The sequence below is a fragment of the Anoplolepis gracilipes genome, chromosome 12 (assembly GCF_047496725.1).
Source record: "Anoplolepis gracilipes chromosome 12, ASM4749672v1, whole genome shotgun sequence".
Lineage (NCBI taxonomy): Eukaryota > Metazoa > Arthropoda > Insecta > Hymenoptera > Formicidae > Anoplolepis > Anoplolepis gracilipes.
In genome coordinates this window covers 11,313,659-11,334,225 of record NC_132981.1, presented here as the reverse complement: position 1 = coordinate 11,334,225, position 20,567 = coordinate 11,313,659, and the positions used below count along the sequence as shown (strand labels likewise).

The window sequence follows — 20,567 nt, the reverse complement described above, 5'->3', positions numbered from 1 at the left end:
TCTACCGCTTCTAAAACTAATCTTGCTACTCGTAATCTTCGCTACTCTTCGTGAACAGTTGATTGATTCAATCGTTAAAGAGTTTGACACGACAAATAATTGGACTCGACCGATTCGCTCACCAAGATCGCGCAGGAATTTGGAGATTTCGGCGCATGTTATCGCAAAAGTTTTCCTTTCTCGTTGATACAATCGCATTGCAGCGTCGTGTATACGTGGGCGAACCGATTTTTAATTCCTCGTTAAATTCGCCAGGAAATCGGGACTCGCACGCTCAACAAACGATCGCGTATAACGACGCGACGGTGCGCGATTACGCTGGAAAAAAAAGAAAGATAAAAAAAAAATGGAAATATAATTGGCTTCGTTTCGGGTAATGAGAGCATCGATAGTATCGGAATAAAATCGTATTTCGCTTTTCGTGTCCCCGTAGTGCGATGCGAGAGATCGTCCAGAGATCGCCTATCGGCCGCTTCAGGAAATATCGCGCGCCGTTGTTGCCTGCCCGAAAGAGAGAGGGAGAGAGAGAGAGAGAGAGAGATATGAAAAATGCGAAACGGCTCCCGGGCCGAAGCGAATCCTTTTACAGTTGACGCTTTTCCGATGACGTCGCTGATAACGCCACGCCGACGATAATGCCGGAAATGGCATCTCCCGGGAGTCGATCCCGTTCGTTTTCGACAACACGATCGGGATAAATCTATGCTGTTTTGGGCGCACCACGCTCTCGCGAAAAAGTCCGCATTTTCATAAGTTCTTTTTTTCCTCCCCCTCCCCCCTTCCCGACAAATATTATCGATGGCGGGCATGTATGGCGCGAAACCGGCGGATTTATGGGATACGACACGCGCTGCAGACGGTCGTACAATAAGCGGAAAAAGACGATAAATTGGAAAAATGTTTTAACCCAATTAGGTATAAGTTAATGGTGCGTTTTATCGCGAGGATGCTTTCGCAGAGATAAACGCGTAGCGCGAAAAATTATAAAGATTATCCGTACGTATACTATGTTTAGGCGTTATGTTTTCGCTGAAACGCGATTTCGGTGTTAGCGGAATAACCGGCAGGCTGCTTAAGCGGCACAAATATAACGCTCTTCGTGCAGCGTGCACTTAGCAAAATGAGGATTAATAATTTTCGCAGTTCATATAACGGATATTGTCGCTTATGTACTATGGTGCGACAATGGTCCACGAAAAAAAAAATTTACTGTTAAAAGCGCGGACGATAAGCGTGGATATTATAACCGACTCGAACTTATCTCTCTCACGCGTTTGTTATTTATTATAATATAACTACTCGTGCTACCACCGGTTTCGGTGGCGATAGTTGCGTTTACGCAAGACGATACGAAGGATAAAACGAATGGAACGATAGACTGGAATTTCTGCTAATTTTTCTAATTAAATTACGTCGAGCGTGTACATCGTCGAGAAATTTGTTAGTTGCAGTAAATTAATTATACCGCGTTTCATCAGTATCTTTATATAGCTTCGCGAATTCATGAGTGTTAAATAAACTGCTCGACTTTCTGTAATTTCCAGCTGGCGTGGCGCGTGCGATTGATCGACCATCAAAGAGCAATTATCAAAGTGCGAACGCGATCAACTTCTCATTTATTCAACATTGCGAAATAAAAAAACAAAAAAAAAAAAAAAACAATAAAACAAAAGATTTGACTCGCGTGACGAAATCGGAGCAGCTATAGAGAGTTTTTTTTTTTTTTTTGCTACGGATTAGAGAGCCACCTCCGGAAAAATCGAGGTAGGAGAGGAACGATGCGGTCGGATTCAATAAATCTCGCTCGCTGATAGTTTCGATAAATGGTTTTGATACGGAATACGGCGGGCTCACTCCATCCGCGATCCGCTATAACATACCTGGTTTTCAGCTTGTGACATAAATGTCGTCGAGTCTCTTTGGGCGCAAAATGGAATATATAGGATGGCACGACTGACACGAATTCCTTCCTAATGTGAGTCTCGCGCAAAGTCTCTCTCGCGAAGGATCTTTTTCTCGCGAACGAATGGGTCTCGTGTCACTTCTCTTACCTCGTACTATCTTAACACTTAGTGTCATCCGCTTTTTCTTAAGCTGGACTTATGATTGCGAGTATTTCTCAATCTTGCGTCTACTCTTCTGTGATCCGTCGAGACTTACATTTCTTTTTCAAAATATGTAATGATAAAGGCCTCTTTTTTTTTTTTTTTTTTTTTTTTTTTTGTAGTGACTTTCATATTAAATATACCCATTAAAATATTTATGGTATATCTGAAAAAGAGAAATTGTGCAGAAGACTTATTATTTCTTCGCTCGAGTGGTAATATTTTTAAGTAACATTTTCAAAATCAAATATAGACGTCGAATGAAATATATCGGTTCACCGAAAGATTAATGTTCACAGCTGTATTGTTTATAATAAATGTAATTAAAAAATTGCAATTTTCATTGAACATCGTGATGCAATTTCTTTCTGAATTTCAACACGACATCTAGTGGTCTCTCCTCAAAAGATGTGTACTTTTGTTTACATGTACAATATTTCGTATTCGCGCATACTTTGATATGATAAGCTGTTTTACCGCAAGTAATCGATAAATCAATCCGTTTCTGATGGAACAAGAAATATAAGAATCTTACGTTTGCATTTTTCATCATTTCATTACGTAAAATAAAACCACTATCTAACTTGTATTGAAAGTTGCGATAAAATATAAGAAGAGAAGAGTGAGAACTTGATAAAAATTTGCCGTTAATCACGCGAAGCTCCGCGAGAGCAAATGCAATATCGTGTAAAATCTTTAATGGATCTCTAGCGCAAAAGAGAACTGGTTCTAAGAGCTTTGCTCTTTTTCTCGAAGATATTAAAGAGAAAGAGCATTATCGCCGCACAGAGAAGTGATAGTGTTTAACACGATGGCTAACACAGAGAAATAGGAATAGTTTCTACACAAATGTTTCAACTCAAGCGGAACAAGATAATAGCTAAAGTGTCAATTTGAATGTTTGAGAAGACAGATCGATTCGTGGTTACGAATAGTGTGCTCGATTGAGTTTGAGTGATAATAAATTCAAGAGTGACATCGACGAGATTTCATATTATCCCAAATGATTTCGACGCGGAATGCAACGCAAAGAGAGGGCCATTTTCAATTTAATTATATCGAGTTTCAGGGGCGAGTCGAGGAAATTGCGCATAATCATGCACTTATATTTATATAATATATTTTAAGCAGATTGAACGAGAATCATTTACCAACTGTCTTGAAGAAATATAATTATATTCTCGTCGCGATATACTCTTTATCGTCAACAATAGATCGTCAAATAGATCGATTGCATTGATTATCTGCATGACATTATTACTAATTTGCAATTGGCGTAGGAAAATAGAATAACAAAAAAAAAGGGAAAAAAAGAGGAAAAAAAAATAATTCAATGCATTTGCAACATGTTGGAAAAAAACAAACGATTTATAGTCGAAGATTTTTGAAGAGCTTCCTCTCATTTTGTCGCGTTTTATTTATTTTATAATTTAACCGTATTTCGTAGTGACGGCGCGTTCCGAGAGTGACTGGCTGGTTGAATTTTATGCAATTCTGGTGGTATCGCTTTCACGACGGCACAAATTTACTTAAAATTCGGGACACAGCCCGCATTAAGTACGGGTAAACCGCATTGTGTGGCTGAACCACACAAGCTGCAGGAGTGACAGCATTTCGTCGTCCGTCACGTGGCTAGAAAGTCGAAGGCATTTATAACAAAAGAGAGCGCAATAGTTCCGTTTAATTTAAAAATATTGACGATAAATATTTTGCTAAACAAACGCGATCTGATCGGTCCTTTTTCGCTCGTATTTTTATTTCGAAGAGAAGTTTTATATATAGGTATATGTATTATTTTAACAAATTTATAAAGAAATATTTTAGCTAACTAAAAAAAAATTGTATTACTAAGACAATTTTAGTTAAAATTGCAGACAAGTATTTTTTGTTCAATCCATCACCTACGATAGTTTTTGACGAGCCTCTCGTAATATCTTTGCATATTCTTGGAACCTGTTTTCTTCAATGTACTTTCCGTACACGGCTTCGCGACTTTGTACATTATCTTAAAGAAACTCTAATGCCACATTAGCAATGCCTATTTTGTTTAACTTGTGAATAGTTTTGAAGCAGCATAAGCAGTTAATTCAAACTTGAATTCTTCGTTCTTGTTGGTAGAATATACCCTTGTTGTGAATGCATAAAGATCCTTACAAGTAAGATTCTGCCTTGAGATATATATGTATGCAATTTCTAATTTAGTTATAGTACTTGGTAGTTGTAAATTTAATTAAGATTGTCCTATATTGCAAAAGTTCATTAATAATTTTCTCATAGAAATATATGTCATCTTGTTGCATCGTTTTACATGTGCACACGCGTGTTCTCGTGATTGTTAAATTTTTACCCCAAAAGTTAAATCTCGTGTAAAAATGCGTATCGAGGGGACGTTTAATATTTTAAATCGCGCTTATATAAAATGCGCACCAGAGAGAAAATTCACGCACGTCCAAACACACAGAGGGCGAGGAATAAATGCAAGCTGAAATAATTATTAAGCAGAGTATTTAACGCAAGAGCAAATCTTCATCTTAAATATTATAAATTCAACATTTGAGAGAAATATTTCAATATACATGATTAAATATATTTTTGAGCGAGCTATTTTCATCAATCCAGTTTTCTCTAATATTCCATGTTCTAGATTTTCCGTAATATACGTAATAACGGATAGGAATATTTACTATTTTAATTAGCGTATTAAATAGCGTATCATTCTGATTTTCGATGTCACTTGTAATGCTTTGAATTTAAACGAGAGATTCTCCAAGCAACCTGTGCTTATCGAGCGCAAAATCCTAAATGGACGATATCATCATCCCCCGTTCTTTCTTTATGTTACAGCTACTGCAACGAGATTGAGGCACTCGAGACACCTGGACGCGAGATCGCAGTTTCTAGGCGATGAAGAATTACCGGTGAGTGCTTCTCGATTCATTCTTGATTCGATTTCTCACCCCTCTCACTCTCTTTCATCTCCCCTCTCCCCTCTCCCCTCTCGCAACTCCCTGTACCATTTACACTCCTTTCCTTCTGTCTCAGACATCAACTCGGATTCCTTTTACGAGGATGATCCACCGAGATCCATCCTCGTATAAACTATCCTTCCATCGCGTGTATAATGGATTTGTCCCTCTCTTCTCTTTCATCGCTAATCTTCCGAACGATTAAATATTTACCGCGCACGCGTCAGCAGCTGTTTTTTACGTGACATCGACGAGCAGCTGGTCCATTGTTGTTGTCCATTGAATATGTATAGTCTGTAAAAAGCCGCAATCGCGATGCGATAGATTTAATATTTCGACATTTTATTTTTCTGTTGCAATTGATGGTTTTAGTGAAAACTTGAATCTGATTACTATGATAATGTCATTTGGATTGTACTCTAAATTTTTACCGCAAATTCCTCTTGCAAAAAAAAAAAAAAAAAAAAAAAAAAAAAATACGCCAAAACACTTCCTCAAAACTCAAAAATACTCACAAAACGATATTAGATCAAATTCAATTTTACTTTGCGAACAAAAATTGCGCTCGGTTTGTCGTATTTTAAAATAGTTTAGTTAAGGGTCGCGAGAAAATAAATGTTCTCCAGCAACCCAGACTATTTTTTTTTTTTTTTTTTTTTTTTTTTTTTTTTTTTAGTGTCACTGTTAAAATATAAACAGTTTTATCGATAATGTTTCAAGGCGACGTGCTCACGTTTCTCATTCGTCGTGCATAAATAATTCGCTGTAGACGAGCGAAATCATTCGTGATTCGATGAATAGATGCGCGTTCCACGATTCGCGCCCATACCTTCACGGTGAGACATTTCCGTGAGAAGTGCTTGGCTGGCGGCCCCTGAGACTTGCTTACGAATCGCTCGTAAATCCTTGACATTACGCCGAAGTTTGCTCGGCGGAGCGTACATTTAGGAACGCGAACCGCGAACGGAGAACTGCAGGGGCCATCTCATGCGCATGATTCGTTTATTTTACATGTAAAACTTGGACAAATGGCAGTCCAATGAAAATTGTCGCTTCATCGAATCGATAATTGGGGATTGAAATTGTTTGAGATCTAATCTTTGCAATGTACCCTAGATAGGTGTAATATCGAAGCTTTTTGTAATTCTATATTTCACTCAACAATACAATCTCTATGAATAGCACAATATCGTGTGAATATAAATATATATGTATATATATATTTTTAATAATTGGACCTTTATATTAAATTCGCTATAGATGCAAGTTATAAAGCATACATAAATGACTTTTTAATTAACAGTAACATTTCACGTGTCGTTGAATATTATTTTAATGTATATAAATTAAATTAATGGAAAAGAATTTATTTTCATGCGCCAAAAGTAGCACAGCTAGAGAAAAATATGGTCGTGCTATTTATATTAATGATCCAATAATATACAGTTTGGTGTATAAAGATTAATTTTTTATCATGATAAAACTTATTTAAATTTTTATAAAATAACTCGCATCGTTATTTATTTATAACAATTTAATTCGCGTAAAAATTTTTTCCTTTTTCAATATAGCTTCTATCTTATTTTCAATACAAGATATCTCTCGTCAATTTAGTTCTGGTAAAAACTTAAAAAAAAAAAAAAAAAAAAAAAATGAAGTCAAACGCAAGAATAATAAGATTCTGCTACTACGATGTAGTCATTTTTTTACTATCATTAATAAAATACAGTTTTCTTAGTTTTCTTATAGAGATATTACATTAATGGAACAACGTTTAATATTCTCAGTCCTTTTAAAGAAATCAAATTTCATCATTTTCCTTACCCTTAGTATAAGCCCCTACCGTGAATCGAAGATGGTAATCGCGGTGAAGCTCGTTAGTCTTTTGCGCATATTAATCGTTGCGGAAAGGTGCCGTGAGCAATTCACAAGTTACGAAAGCTTTTTCGCCTTTAATATTAATTAACAGCCGAGAGTGTATTTCTCGCGACTGCGCTGCGTGTATCATTGCCTTAAAACCTGGCACAAAGTACCTCGAGAGAGAGAGAGAGAGAGAAGAGGTCATTTATTCGAGTACTATTATATATACTACGTGTACAGTTGTTTGTTTTTTTTTTTTTTGCTCGATTACGACATGAAATGCTATGAAATTGTTCAAGTATCTTCGTATTTATCCCAAACATATTTTTGCGTGAAATAAAACATTGATAATTAATGCAATTTCGCGTTACCATTTTTCTCATCGAAGTAAGAATTTTCTACGACGAGCGGTGCTCGTAAATAATCCGTTCTATCAATCGAGAAATTTTTTCCCCTCCGAGCGTTATTTTCTTCTCAGGCTCCGTTAATGAAGCGATTACGAATTCCAATTGACGGAGAGGGACGTTCCTTCGAATAAGTCGGCACGAATCAGCCGCGAGTAGCATAACGGAGTTAATACGCTGAAACACACGGCGAACTTGTTTATCGTTAATGAAGCTGGAAAGTACGAGAACGAGCATGCCGGTGCTATATCGAGGTAACATATGACCTAAGCAAAGTGCAAGCGCGAAATTCTAAGCGGTCTGATGGGTTTGCCAGATGCTGGAGGCGTGTCTCGCTCTGCGAGCAAACTCAGCAAGAGGGCACACGCGGATTATATTTCTTACCAAATGTTGTTTACCTGGGAATATCGTTATCTCGCGGGACAGAAAATAGTAATGAATATTAATGTCGCGACCATTTAATTACATCGAAGATAACTATCTAGGGAGTAGTGCGTCATCTATGTACACATATGTATTTTAACGTGGTAAGCGCGAATTGGAGCATGCTTATCGAAATCAAGAAGACATGAAAGTCTAGCGTATGATGCTAGATATACATACATATATATTACTATTATTATGTTTGAAATAAAATTTTCTACGCATCGATTGTATTAAATTTCACAGTCATTTTATCGCTGTTCAATGTACATAAATTATTTATCTTTGTCCCAAGAGTTAAATACGACGTCGATCAATCATACATTACGTATGTTAAACGCCATTGGATCGATCCTTAATCGCGATGAAATGGTAACACACGGGACGTATACGAGGGCGGTTGCAGTCATAATTTATGAGAATATGACTCGTATCACATAAGACGCGCAACCGCGCACAAGACCGCGTTGTGCAAAGCCGCGGAACTTGGCTAACCTTGTCACATGTTCTAGATCACCAACGTGCACGATTATTACCAAGTGCCTAGTTATATGGCGCTCCGTTTTCTTCATTCCGCTTTTACCTCCCCCTCTCCTTTCCCTTTGTACTTGTATCCCTCCCCCGAGGCTATTGGCTCTTTTATGAGGAAACGCGACATAATAGACCGCTAGAGTCCACGTCGTGATTAATGGCGCTTGGTTTATGAGGAACGCTTTGATTTATCGAGCGCCTTGTTCTCCAAAGTCTCTTCTCCTGCGCTTCAAGTTTACCGATTAATCCCCTGGACATATCTTTCGGGGACTCCCTCATCTTCCCCTGTGCTAACACCCGTGCTAATAGCCGTCCGTTTCTCTTGCGCTTTCAGCTCGATGAGAATCACAACCACAAGCCGGTGTTCTCCAATTGCTCGAATTATGCGCCCGTATTGAAGGAGGAGGAACCGCGAGGCACGCTGGTGATCCAGGTGCACGCCGAAGATAAAGATCCACCGGAGGAAGGAGGTATACCGCGTGACATCAATTATATCTACATAAAACGTCGTTGTAAATTTTGCGCGATAAATTAAATAGAGCGAGTTTTTTTTTTTTTTTATTACTTTACTCAAAGTTTATGTTCAATCGGTATAAGCGGAGGAAAAGTTTTTAGACACATTTACTTCGTATTCGGGTATATATTTTAATTATTAATTAAACAAGTTGATAACCTCGTTATATTTGATAGCGAAATAAAATGCGACACACGATACGATGAGTTCAGAAACCGTTCGCGAAAATAGACGTGTCAGATCGGCAGATGAATAGAAGTAACTTGTTTTATAAATTGATAAAGTAGATAAAAAAAAAAAAAAAAAAAAAAAAAAAAAAATACGCTATCTGGTGCAAGAAATTGCGATGTAACCAACAAGAACGGACAAGTTACGAATCGTTAACGAACGACTGTCTGACTATGAATTTTCAGGTACTATTACGTACAGCCTCGTAACCTCTCCCGATGAAAGGTTAAAATTCGAGATCAACAGTTATACAGGTCACATCAGGACGACCCAGATACTTGACAGGGATGAGCCCGCCAGGGAAAAGGAGGCTTATCTCACAGTTCTCGCGACTGATAATGGAAGGCCGCAGCTGGATGATGTGTGTACATTTAAAGTCACCATCGAGGATGTTAATGATAATTCGCCCGTCTTCGACAAAGTGGTACGCAACTATCAAAGTTACCAACTCTACTAGTTAACTATCTTATGACTCGTATTTATAAAAGAAAGAATCTGGGTGCATGTGGTACGAATAATATGCAATGCGCGCGTACGCCTCCTACACGGATATAACAATCGTCAATTCGATTTGTATCGGAAAAATATCTGAAAAGATTTGTTACAGAAAGAGCAACGCGCCTTTTCCGTTTTATCATATCACTGTATATTGAAAAAGAATTTTGATTTTCTTCAATATTTCTTTTACCGACACCATTTATTGGTAAAGATAATTTTACCTCTATTAATAAAAAAAAAGATATGAATTTTTAAGTTTATAAAATTCTTATACTATTCTATATTACGTGTAAAAATTTTTGAAATAAATTATTGAAAAATCCACATGCATAAAAATGAACGTAATCAATTTTTCATGATAAATGTAATTATGAATAAATCGCGGAAATTACTGTGATAGAAACTTTCATGCATATATGTACAAATTTCCTTTGACTAACATACCATCATTACTGCTACTAACAACTTCTGCTTGAATTTGTTTTTGTTTTACCTCAATCCCAGGTCTTCCGTGGATACGTATGGAAGGTTGGTTTCGAATTTGCGGTGTAAACGTTGCTCGATATACGAGATGAAAAAAAATTAAAATATATCTCAAATTTCGTCTTTTTTTTTTTTTTTTTTTTTTTTTTTTTACATACAGTTACATTTTTTTTACGGAACAAACTATTATTTAATTTTTATCTATTGAATGTGGAATTTTGTCTATACAAGCTCGAAACGATATTTTTTACGATTCACCGCATTTAAATACGACAAACTACATTTTCTGTTTCTTTGTGTCAAACAAGTTCTCGTGCATGTTTTAGGAATGCACCGTAAGCATGATTTGTACGAAAACTGCATGTGATATATATTACGCTAAATGCGTTTTAGAAATTACGTGCACTTTGTGTAATAGTCGTTTCTCGTTTAATGCTCTTTTTAATTCGTTACACAGGCGTATACGGAATCTGTGCCGCAAGATTTACCCGTTGGCCGCGAGGTCATGAGAGTCTCCGCTACTGATATCGATGACGGTAATAATTCTGTCGTACGATATAGTCTATCGTCTAAGAGACCGGATGATGCTGTATACTTTCGGATCGACCGGGAGAGCGGTATCATATTCCTCAACAAAATCATAGACGTAAGTAATATAAAAGAGGGAGAAAAACGAGTCTGTTAAGTCTGTGTGTTAAGAGAGTAAAACGCTACTTTTGTTTTATAATATTCCCTCGAAAAATAAAAGTAAAACATTTTCTTGATAGTTTAAGTGGCGATAGTAAGTAATCTTTTTTATCGCTGTTTGTGAATTTTCACATTATTCATTAGCAAGCTATTACGTAAACTATGTACTTTGGAAATACTATTTTTTAGTTAATATTTTGTAACGTGAGTAAAGTGTCTGAAACAAAGTTATCTTCCAAATTATCGGAAGAAAAACTTATAATTTTATTTTTCACGTTTACTAAAACTTTAATTTAATTAGGAGCTAAGTATAATAAATAATGCAATGCTTTGATCCATTTATTTTAAATTAAAAGAAAAGAAAGGAGAACTTGAAAGTTTTCGAAACTTATTTAACAGATTATATAAATTTCTTACATTATGCTCATTATGAATTTGCACAGCGGAGTCCAGGTTATAAATTCAGTATGGTAGCCACCGCCGAGGATATTGGCGAAATGTCAAACTTAAATTCCATTGATCTTGACATACGGGTTGTGGAATCGCATAAGAAGGCGCCAGCTTTTTTACCGAGGTCACCGGAACCAATTAAACTTAAGGAGAATTTTAGCGATTTCGATGCTAGCATTGTCCGTTTAAAAGCAGTCTCCAACATTGACAACTCCAGCAATTCGGATAATTCGTATCTGCTTTTCGAGCTTGTCACCGGTAGAACGGAACAGACTAACAAAGCGAACACTTTTAGGTAAATTATGTTTACACCTCTCCTTGCATATTTACATAATAAAGCATATTTTACACAAAATTGCATTTTATGCAATTTTATTTCTTACACTTATAATATATATATATATATATATATGTATATATAAATAGATTAGAATCCAATAAAGACACAGCGGATATCAAGCTCTCTCAACATCTTGATTACGAAAGTAACACGCAGTATTCGTTAATAGTACGAGTACAAAATAAATATCAATTAGCCGCTGAAACAGTGGTCGATATCGAAGTTCTCGATGTAAATGACAATATTCCAGTTTTCCGTGATATTAAAAAAGGAAGCGTCTTAGAAAACGAGCCACGAGGAGTTCCTGTAATGCAAGTGCGAGCCATCGACGCTGATGGCACTTCCGCTAATAATCAGGTATCGAAATAATCTATATAATATTATTTCATACTTCGAGTATTTTTTTTTATTATCCAAGTATATCAAAAGACTTGTACCTAATTATTAATACAAAACCTTGACTTGATTTTCTTAAAAGGTCAGTTATGCGTTGGCAACCTTTGACAACTTGTTCCATATCGACCCGAAAACTGGTAATATCACGACATTAGTAACGTTCGACAGAGAAGTCGAAGATACATACAACGTCAAAGTAATAGCAACGGATAATTCTCCAAGCGCTCTATTCAAAACCGGCGAGCACAATAAAGGACAACAGGTGTTTCGAATCGAAATCGCTGATAAAAATGACAATCCGCCGCATTTCACTCAAAAAGTCTATACCCATAATTCGATTTACGAAAACGCAAATATCAATGCGCCCGTGACTGAAGTCAAGGCTATTGATTCTGATACAGCGAGCCCCGTCACGTATAGCATCATATCAGGCAATACTGACAATAGCTTCTACATTGAAGCTACAACGGGAAAGATACGCGTGAATAAGGCGCTTGATTATGAAAAGATTACCAAGTACAATTTAACTGTAAGAGCGTTCGATGGTGTATTTAATGATACTGCGCAGGTTGAGATTTTTATCGAAAACGTCAATGATAATCCACCAGTTTTCGAAGATTTTAACAAAAGTCCGACGATAGAGGAAGAAAAATTAATAGATGGTAAGATATCAATTACGCAATAATTTTTAATAATTAAAAAAAATCAATCTTAGTTTTAACACAAACATGTGTGTTTATTGTTTAATTAGGCTGTATTACTACTGTGGTGGCTTACGATCCCGATATTGAAGATAGAAACGCCGATCAACATATCGTCTACTCCATTGTCAAAGATGATCAGCAACCTTTGATAGGAATCGACAAATTTGGCTGTATGAAGTTGAAGAAACCATTGGATCGTGATTTGCCAAATGGTTATCCAATGTGGATTGTAAGTTAGATTAAATGATGTTTTTATTGAATTAAAACTTTATATTATAGTAAATTTAATTTCAATTTTTCTCATTTTATTTTTACATTACAGGTGATGGTAATGGCAAGAGACGAGGATGGGTCACCTACGGCTCTACGCAAATTGGTGATGGTTAACATTACTCTTGAAGACATAAATGACAATGCACCGTTTCTCGATATGCCTTATCCCGTTATTTGGGATGAAAATAAGCCGCCTGGCAAGATAACCGAGCTCAAAGCGCGAGATTACGATTCTGACGAGAATGGTCCACCATTCGAATTTCGAATCGATGAAAGCGCAGACGATGAAATCAGATCCAAGTTCGATATTCGCGAAAATAATCTACACGCGCGAGTTGAGTTTGATCGTGAAGCGCGAAAGAGCTACGATATACCGATCGCGATCACGGACAGCGGTGTGCCACCTATGACGGGTACATCGACGCTAACTGTCATCATAGGCGACGAAAATGATAATCCCATGCAGGAAGGTTCGAGTTCTATATTTGTTTACAATTACAAAGGAGAAGCCCCCGACATGGAAATTGGACGCGTTTACGTAAACGATTTGGACGATTGGGATTTGCCGGATAAGTCTTTCGCCTGGGCTTCTCCTCACGACGGATTCCATCTAGATACCAGTACCGGCATGATCACCTTACTGTCGGGTACATCGAACGATACCTTTGTGTTGAAATTTATCGTCACTGAGAAAGGCCATCTTATTTCATCGCATCAAGTACACGCATATGTGAATGTTACCGTTAAAGAAATTCCAGAGGAAGCTATGGATAAATCTGGATCCGTACGATTTTATGGAATAACTGCGGAGCAGTTTGTAGAGCCTGATGAATCCGGCATTAGTAAGAAAGAAATATTTCAAGAGAAGCTGGCCTCTATGCTGAACACATCGGTCGAGAATGTCGACGTGTTCACAGTACTTCATTCACCCCATCACAATAATAGAAGTTTGTTAGACGTCCGATTTTCAGCACATGGCAGTCCGTATTACGCTCCTGAAAAGCTAAATACGATTATAGCACAACATTCTAAGCAGATTGAACGGGAAATGAAAGCGGATATTTTATTGATAAACATCGACGAGTGTTTGTTTGAGAAAATTTATTGCAACAGTTCATGTCGTAGTTTCTTAAATGTCAGTACCATTCCATATCCTGTGTATACTAATACCAGCTCATTCGTCGGTGTTAGAGCAGTTGTTGATCCGCTATGCACTTGCACCGTAGCGGAACCTATAGTTTGCTTAAACGGTGGTACTCCTTTGGCAGAACGATGCGAGTGTCCACCTGGTCTGGAAGGACCGAGATGTGAATTGTTAGGTATTGGCTTTCACGGAGATGGCTGGGCTATAATGCCACCACCTGATCAAGCCTGCGATGAATCACATATAGGTAATAATTTTCTTAATACTTTCTAATTTAGTCTTTATTAATATAGTATATGTCATTTTCATTATGCGCTTCTATCTATATAATTGATTCATTATATATAGGATTGGAAATAACACCGCACATAGACAATGGTCTTGTCTTTTATTTTGGTCCCATGACCTATAGTTCTAAACTTGGACTTCGAGATTTCATGGCTTTAGAACTTCAGCAAGGGTTCGCCGTTTTGTATATCGATTATGGAACGGGAACTGTGAGGCTAGATCACAAACAAATCAAATTGACGGACGGCAAGAATCACAGAATAGATATTTATTATACGAAAACTGTAAGCACTCTCACCATGTATTGTTTTACTTTAAAAAACTGAATAAGTAACATTGTCTCATCGTACTTGATTTTTTTTTTTTTTTAGTCAATGGAAATGAGGGTTGATAATTGCGGCATATCCGCTTGCATGAGTCTCACTGCACCGGCAGGAACCAATGAATATTTAAATGTTAATAGTCCCATGCAAGTAGGTGGTACATTAACTAATTTAGCATATTTGGCGTCAAATTTAGGATGGGATCACCAACCAACTGATAAAGGATTTGTTGGCTGTATACGCAATATGACATTTAATGGAAACGTAAGTAACAAAGAGAGAGAGAGAGAGAGAGAGAGAGAGAGAGAGAGAGAAAAAGAGATGAAAAAATGATTAGTAATATAGTAAATTAAATTTTATTTCTTCTTATTCATGCTCGTTCATTTCAGACATACAACTTAGGTATGCCGTCGCTATCCAGAAATGCAGATCCCGGTTGTAATCACGGTATGGCAAAGGCCATCTCTTTCGGGATCGACACGAATTTCATAGTAGCTATATTAGTTTGTGTACTGATATTGTTAATACTACTCGTCGCGGTAGTAGTGCATAGGAGAAAAACAGACGATTTGTACAAGGATATGGATGATATTAGAGAAAATATTATTAACTACGAGGACGAAGGTGGCGGTGAGGTTGATACGGCATTTGACTTGAATGTATTGAGAGCCATTTATGACGCACCGCCTATTGATTCCAAGATAGCTCCAATTGGCCTACAGGGTAGAGGTAGAAAACGACAAATATTACTGTATTACTTACAAATTAATTGTTGTACAAAAATTAAAGGAACTCGTTTATTTAAAGGAACCGATGAAGTTCCAGACATTTGCGGTTTCCTAGATGGAAAGAAGGAAAGCTGTGATAAAGATCCCGATACAAATCCGTTCGACGACGTAAGACATTATGCTTACGAAGGAGAGGGTAATTCGGAAGGCGATCTATCATCGTTAGCTTCTTGTTAGTATTTTCATATACAAATACAAATACAAATACGAAATATTTAAATAGAAGATATTTTTCTCTATTCAACTTTTTAATTACATTTCTTTATGTCTCAATTATAGGTACCGATGATGGAGACCTCAAATTCAATTATCTATCTAATTTTGGACCAAGATTCAGAAAATTGGCAGACATGTATGGAGAAGATCCAAGTGATGAGGAAAGTGACGGTGTCGGTGAACGAGAGAGCGAAAGTTGGTGTTGAGTTTTCTTAACAGAGGACTTCGTAGATATAAAATTTTAACGCAGGTAATCTAATTATTTGGATTGGATACTTTAAATAGTATTATACAATTTTTTAATATATACAATATTATATTGACGTAAATGTGATTATTATTGTATTGCTAGAAAACTGTGTATAGCTTACAGATTTGCGCTCCAGTATGTGTGTGTGGTCTATGTAACCACAAATACGAGTAAACATACCATGGGATTTGTATTATACAGATCTGCATTTCCACAGCCTCGGGCCTTTACAACAAAGAACATGGGAGTTTAAACTGTACTTAAATAATACACATAGTCTCATTCACCAATTGCTCTAGTTTAAAAACGGTGAAAGAGACAAAGAGAGTTATAATACGCAATCCTATTGACACGATGTGTAATTACACATAAGCGTGATTTATTTAATAGACGGAATAAACTTTACAATTATCGCGAGTGACTATATGAACGCTATATATGAATTCCGTTTATTCGGGAAAGTGATGCGTATCTCGTACTAATCCTTAAGATGAATTTTTATATTGTGTCGATAAAAAAAACTTAGCGCGTTTATGTTATAATTTTAACACTCTCTCTAGAAGTGATATATGTGTAATAAGTGGGACAAGAGAGAAAATAGTGCGTTCACTGTACGTTGCGCGAATATGAACATTAAAAGTTCTGAATTATTCTCGTTGTATGTATTATCGACGAGTTGTTGGACAATCTGCATTTCCATGCATAGGCAATCTTTCTTTTTCTATATAATTACATAATTGCGAGTATAATTATGACATATTGTATTTTGAAAAATTATATCATGATAAGCTCTATACATGAGTTAAAAATATATGAAACAGATAATCTGCAGCATAACTGTTGTATGTAGATGGCTTAATACTTTGTCGATGATTAGAAATCGTTTATTAATAATAATTAGTGAATATTGTATAAAAAAGTGATTTAGAAAACTTAAAACTTATAAAAATTTTGTTTATTCTTTTAAAATAAAAATTAAAAAGAACTTGCATAAGTCAATAATGACATATAGGTTTGTTTTCTCTTTTTTATTAAAAAATATTTTTTTTTTTTAATCTTTACTATATTTTCACTTTTACAAGATTTTCAAAGATTCTCTATATACATAGTTGATTGATAATGATACATATACATATATTTATACAATTTTCTTTTCGATTAAATTAGCAAAGTATTAAGCATATTTTTTAATTGTTTATTCGTCGAATCTGAATGAAAGAAAAAGAGCTATTTTCTATTTTGTTAATATTTCTTTTTACATTGCGTATTATAATAGCGATGATATGCTATATGACTGACTTTATAACTCGCCGTCTAGGAAAACCTGAGTAACTTTATAAAACGACAAAATTGACTGCCAAATTCAAGAGATAACCACTCTCGCCTCTGTACGTGCATCATTAGCTTTTAACATTACATGCATTCCAGCAACGAAGAAAATAGTTGAATAATGTCAGTTTATAAAATGTCAATAATATACATTGTAGTTTTGTAATTAATGGTCTATAACAAGATATATAGTTTTGTCGATTATTGATCTGTGTTCTTGAGTTTGGCAATCGTCAAGTTACGAGGGAAGTTTCCAGACTATTTTTTACACATACCTTATATAAATAAATAAATATATATAAAGATATATATATACACACAGATGTGAAAGAAAAATGATACTAATAGTATCAGCGATCAATGAGATAATTTTAAGAAAAGATGCCGAAGACACTCTTATGAAATTTAAAAAGAACAACAGCGTGTGAATAAAAGAATTTAAAAGGCGAAATAGATAAAGCGTTACTCTTCTATATTTAATTGATATAGTATTTTAATAATTATATGTATGTGAGTGTGTGAGTAAGAAGAAAAAAAGTGAAATGCCATGAGTGTCTGCGTATCGATTATATCAGATGAACACATGTACGTACAATATTACGTGCGTCTTGTTACATTCGATATATGTTGCAAAAAAGTATATATATACATATATATACCTTTTATATATATATTTATACGTATATTTCTCGCGAAAATCGAAAAAGTTATTCTTATTGCAAGTTTGTCGTAATGTTGTTCCACTAGTAGGATTATAAGCAAACAGATATTTGAGTATTCCATACATTGCGACTGAATGTAGGACAATGAAAAACCGACGCATCAAGATGGAGTGCCATAGTGCGCTTTTAATATTCAATATTGATCTTTTTTTTAATTTCGCAGAATAATTTCTATCAGTAAGATCACTTCGTATTGCGACGCGCAAATAATTTCGAGATGATAATAATTTCATTACGGAAATAATTATTTGTGTCGTTGACTAGCCCCTGTTTCATATTACTTACTAACCCATCATCATTTTTGCTATATCTTTATGCGATTGATATAAGTATTCATATATGTATATCATTTATGAATGCTTTTATTTTTAAGCTTCTTATACACGATAAAGTTATGATAATATGTGTATTATGTGCGCGTGGTTACGTTGAGACATTCTAGAACAGATGTTTCGATTATTTGGTGCTTTATAAATTTTATGTATTTTATATTACATAAACGAAGAAATAAATACAGAAGAAAGCTTTTATATTTTGATACTTCTATCATAATAGTAGAAAACGCGAGAATATTTTGATCCTTAAATTTACTCTAAAATATTCAAAATTGTTAATTTTGTCAATAAACTCTATATATATATATATAGCTGCTTATTCTGTACAAAACTGTGTATAACTGAGAAACATTCAGTGATGTTCTTGTATGTACATAAAGTGTGAAATTAGTTCTTACATATTTTATAACAATGTATAATAGTTCTAAAATGCTAACTTTGTCATGATTGTGTCAAAAAATACCACAAATAGCATCGATAAATATTTGCCTTTTATTAATCGTTCGTTAAAAAGAAATCTCAACGTACTGCGCGTTTTTAATACATATCGTGAAATTCAGCGCGTACGACGTGCGCACGCGCGTCCATGTATATGATAAGTAACATAACTTAGGCGGATGCATGTGATCTCAAGAGTTGAGGAGCAGATTTTAGATGTTCTTCTTTCATAAATATCTATAAAACTACTTAGGCGCTTGCCATTGAACAACGATTAGGACAAAGATGGATAGAGTATATCAAATCCATACTTTAGTTTTTTTTATAGAGAGATATATTAGATTATTATCCATATTATAATTTTTTTATGCATTATCTCGCATAAATTCACTTTTTTCATTAAGGCAATATTTGAAAGCAAGTGTTTCGACAAGATGTTATTTCAATATAAAAAGTTTGTAAGATAAAGTTTAATATAAAGATTAATGTGTATAATGTAATAGGCTAATCCGTCATACAACAACTTACGATAAAATATTGCTCGACTTTTCTCTATTATTTTATTAATAAGATTAGCATATTAAGTACACATAAACAGAGAAGCATAAACATTTTATAATTTTTTTCTGCAAAAAAATATTTTTTATTTATTTACCTCATTATAGAAAATCCTCTCAGAAAACTTGCTCATGCATTAACCAAATTTGTATAAATTGTCATTTCGTAACAAACAACTGTGTAAAAAAAAAAAATATTAAATAACCGTTACTCTTCAACAATTTCATATGCTTATATATCGTCAAATTCTATTATTTGTACAAACATAAACAATAGGTAGTAAAATATCAAGAGTTTGTAAGTGCTGTTGATAAATGTTTACTTAACACTGCCTTTAAGTGATAGAAGAAGATCATGGATTCTTTGACGTACGATTTTAATAATTAAATCTTAATCAGGTAATATTCTGCACTTTAATAAAAACTTACTGTAAAAAGACGTAAATAACTATAGAGATACAAAAACATATATACACACGCATAAATACAATGCGCGCGTGTATGCACAGGCTTGTACATTATCTAGAAAAATAAGAACTATTACGAAGAAACCATTTAACATGTGATAATTGACGGCAACGCATATGAGCGCACCATTATCCTTTATCTTCGATCCACCCTTAGCTCGACAAAGTTATGTATAATTTCTTTTTTGTAGCAATAAAGTGAGATTCGAATATATATATTCCTTGGTTTTTATCTTAAAGTTTATTTTAGACGATCATTTATCATTCATAACAAAATTTAAAAATTAAATTTATAATTTGTCATATATTCTGATATATATATATATATACACACACACACACACACACACATATACATTCATCTTATATCCTGATATATGTATACTATAAAATATATGGCATATTATAAAATATAAAATATACCATATATATGTTTGTTAATCTTTTTCTTAAATATTTTCTGTACTACTCATTAGAAATAAAATACAATTCAGTTCCAAATTTTGTCATAAATTATAAATCGTCTAAAATGATTTAAATTGTATTAGAAATCAGAACTGTAAAAGAAATTTTTGAAAGAAATATTCTTTTATAATAATTACGATATTCTGCTGTGATAATGTCACAAAAATGTAATACACATATACTATACATATATATATTATATATATATATATATATATATATATATATATATATACACACACACATATATATATATATATATATATATATATATATAAAACTGATTGAGATGAAGTAATCTATCAGGCTTCACATCCTGCTATGACGCTCGTTGGTAAATTAGTCTAGAAGCCTTTAAGTGTCACGGTCGCATCAATTTCATT

At 34.7% G+C, this 20,567-nt stretch overlaps 1 protein-coding gene across 2 annotated transcripts in view; it reads left to right on the top strand.

Annotated features, from left to right (window-relative positions):
- Shg (cadherin EGF LAG seven-pass G-type receptor shotgun) overlaps positions 1 to 19,933 on the top strand; it is a 120,797-nt gene extending 100,864 nt beyond the window's left edge. The window contains exons 2-17 of one of the 2 annotated variants that reach the window (XM_072903911.1): positions 4,950 to 5,023; positions 8,624 to 8,759; positions 9,217 to 9,455; positions 10,034 to 10,057; positions 10,470 to 10,658; positions 11,143 to 11,444; positions 11,576 to 11,846; positions 11,968 to 12,547; positions 12,637 to 12,818; positions 12,912 to 14,253; positions 14,355 to 14,578; positions 14,666 to 14,881; positions 15,007 to 15,346; positions 15,425 to 15,577; positions 15,685 to 15,871; positions 15,988 to 19,933. In XM_072903911.1, the coding sequence (XP_072760012.1) occupies positions 4,950 to 5,023; positions 8,624 to 8,759; positions 9,217 to 9,455; positions 10,034 to 10,057; positions 10,470 to 10,658; positions 11,143 to 11,444; positions 11,576 to 11,846; positions 11,968 to 12,547; positions 12,637 to 12,818; positions 12,912 to 14,253; positions 14,355 to 14,578; positions 14,666 to 14,881; positions 15,007 to 15,346; positions 15,425 to 15,577; positions 15,685 to 15,827 (4,415 nt within the window). In that variant the 3' untranslated portion in view covers positions 15,828 to 15,871; positions 15,988 to 19,933. The remainder of the gene's footprint in view (positions 1 to 4,949; positions 5,024 to 8,623; positions 8,760 to 9,216; positions 9,456 to 10,033; positions 10,058 to 10,469; positions 10,659 to 11,142; positions 11,445 to 11,575; positions 11,847 to 11,967; positions 12,548 to 12,636; positions 12,819 to 12,911; positions 14,254 to 14,354; positions 14,579 to 14,665; positions 14,882 to 15,006; positions 15,347 to 15,424; positions 15,578 to 15,684; positions 15,872 to 15,987) is intronic. The other variant, XM_072903913.1, reaches the window with a different exon arrangement.
- The last annotated feature ends 634 nt before the right edge of the window (positions 19,934 to 20,567 follow it).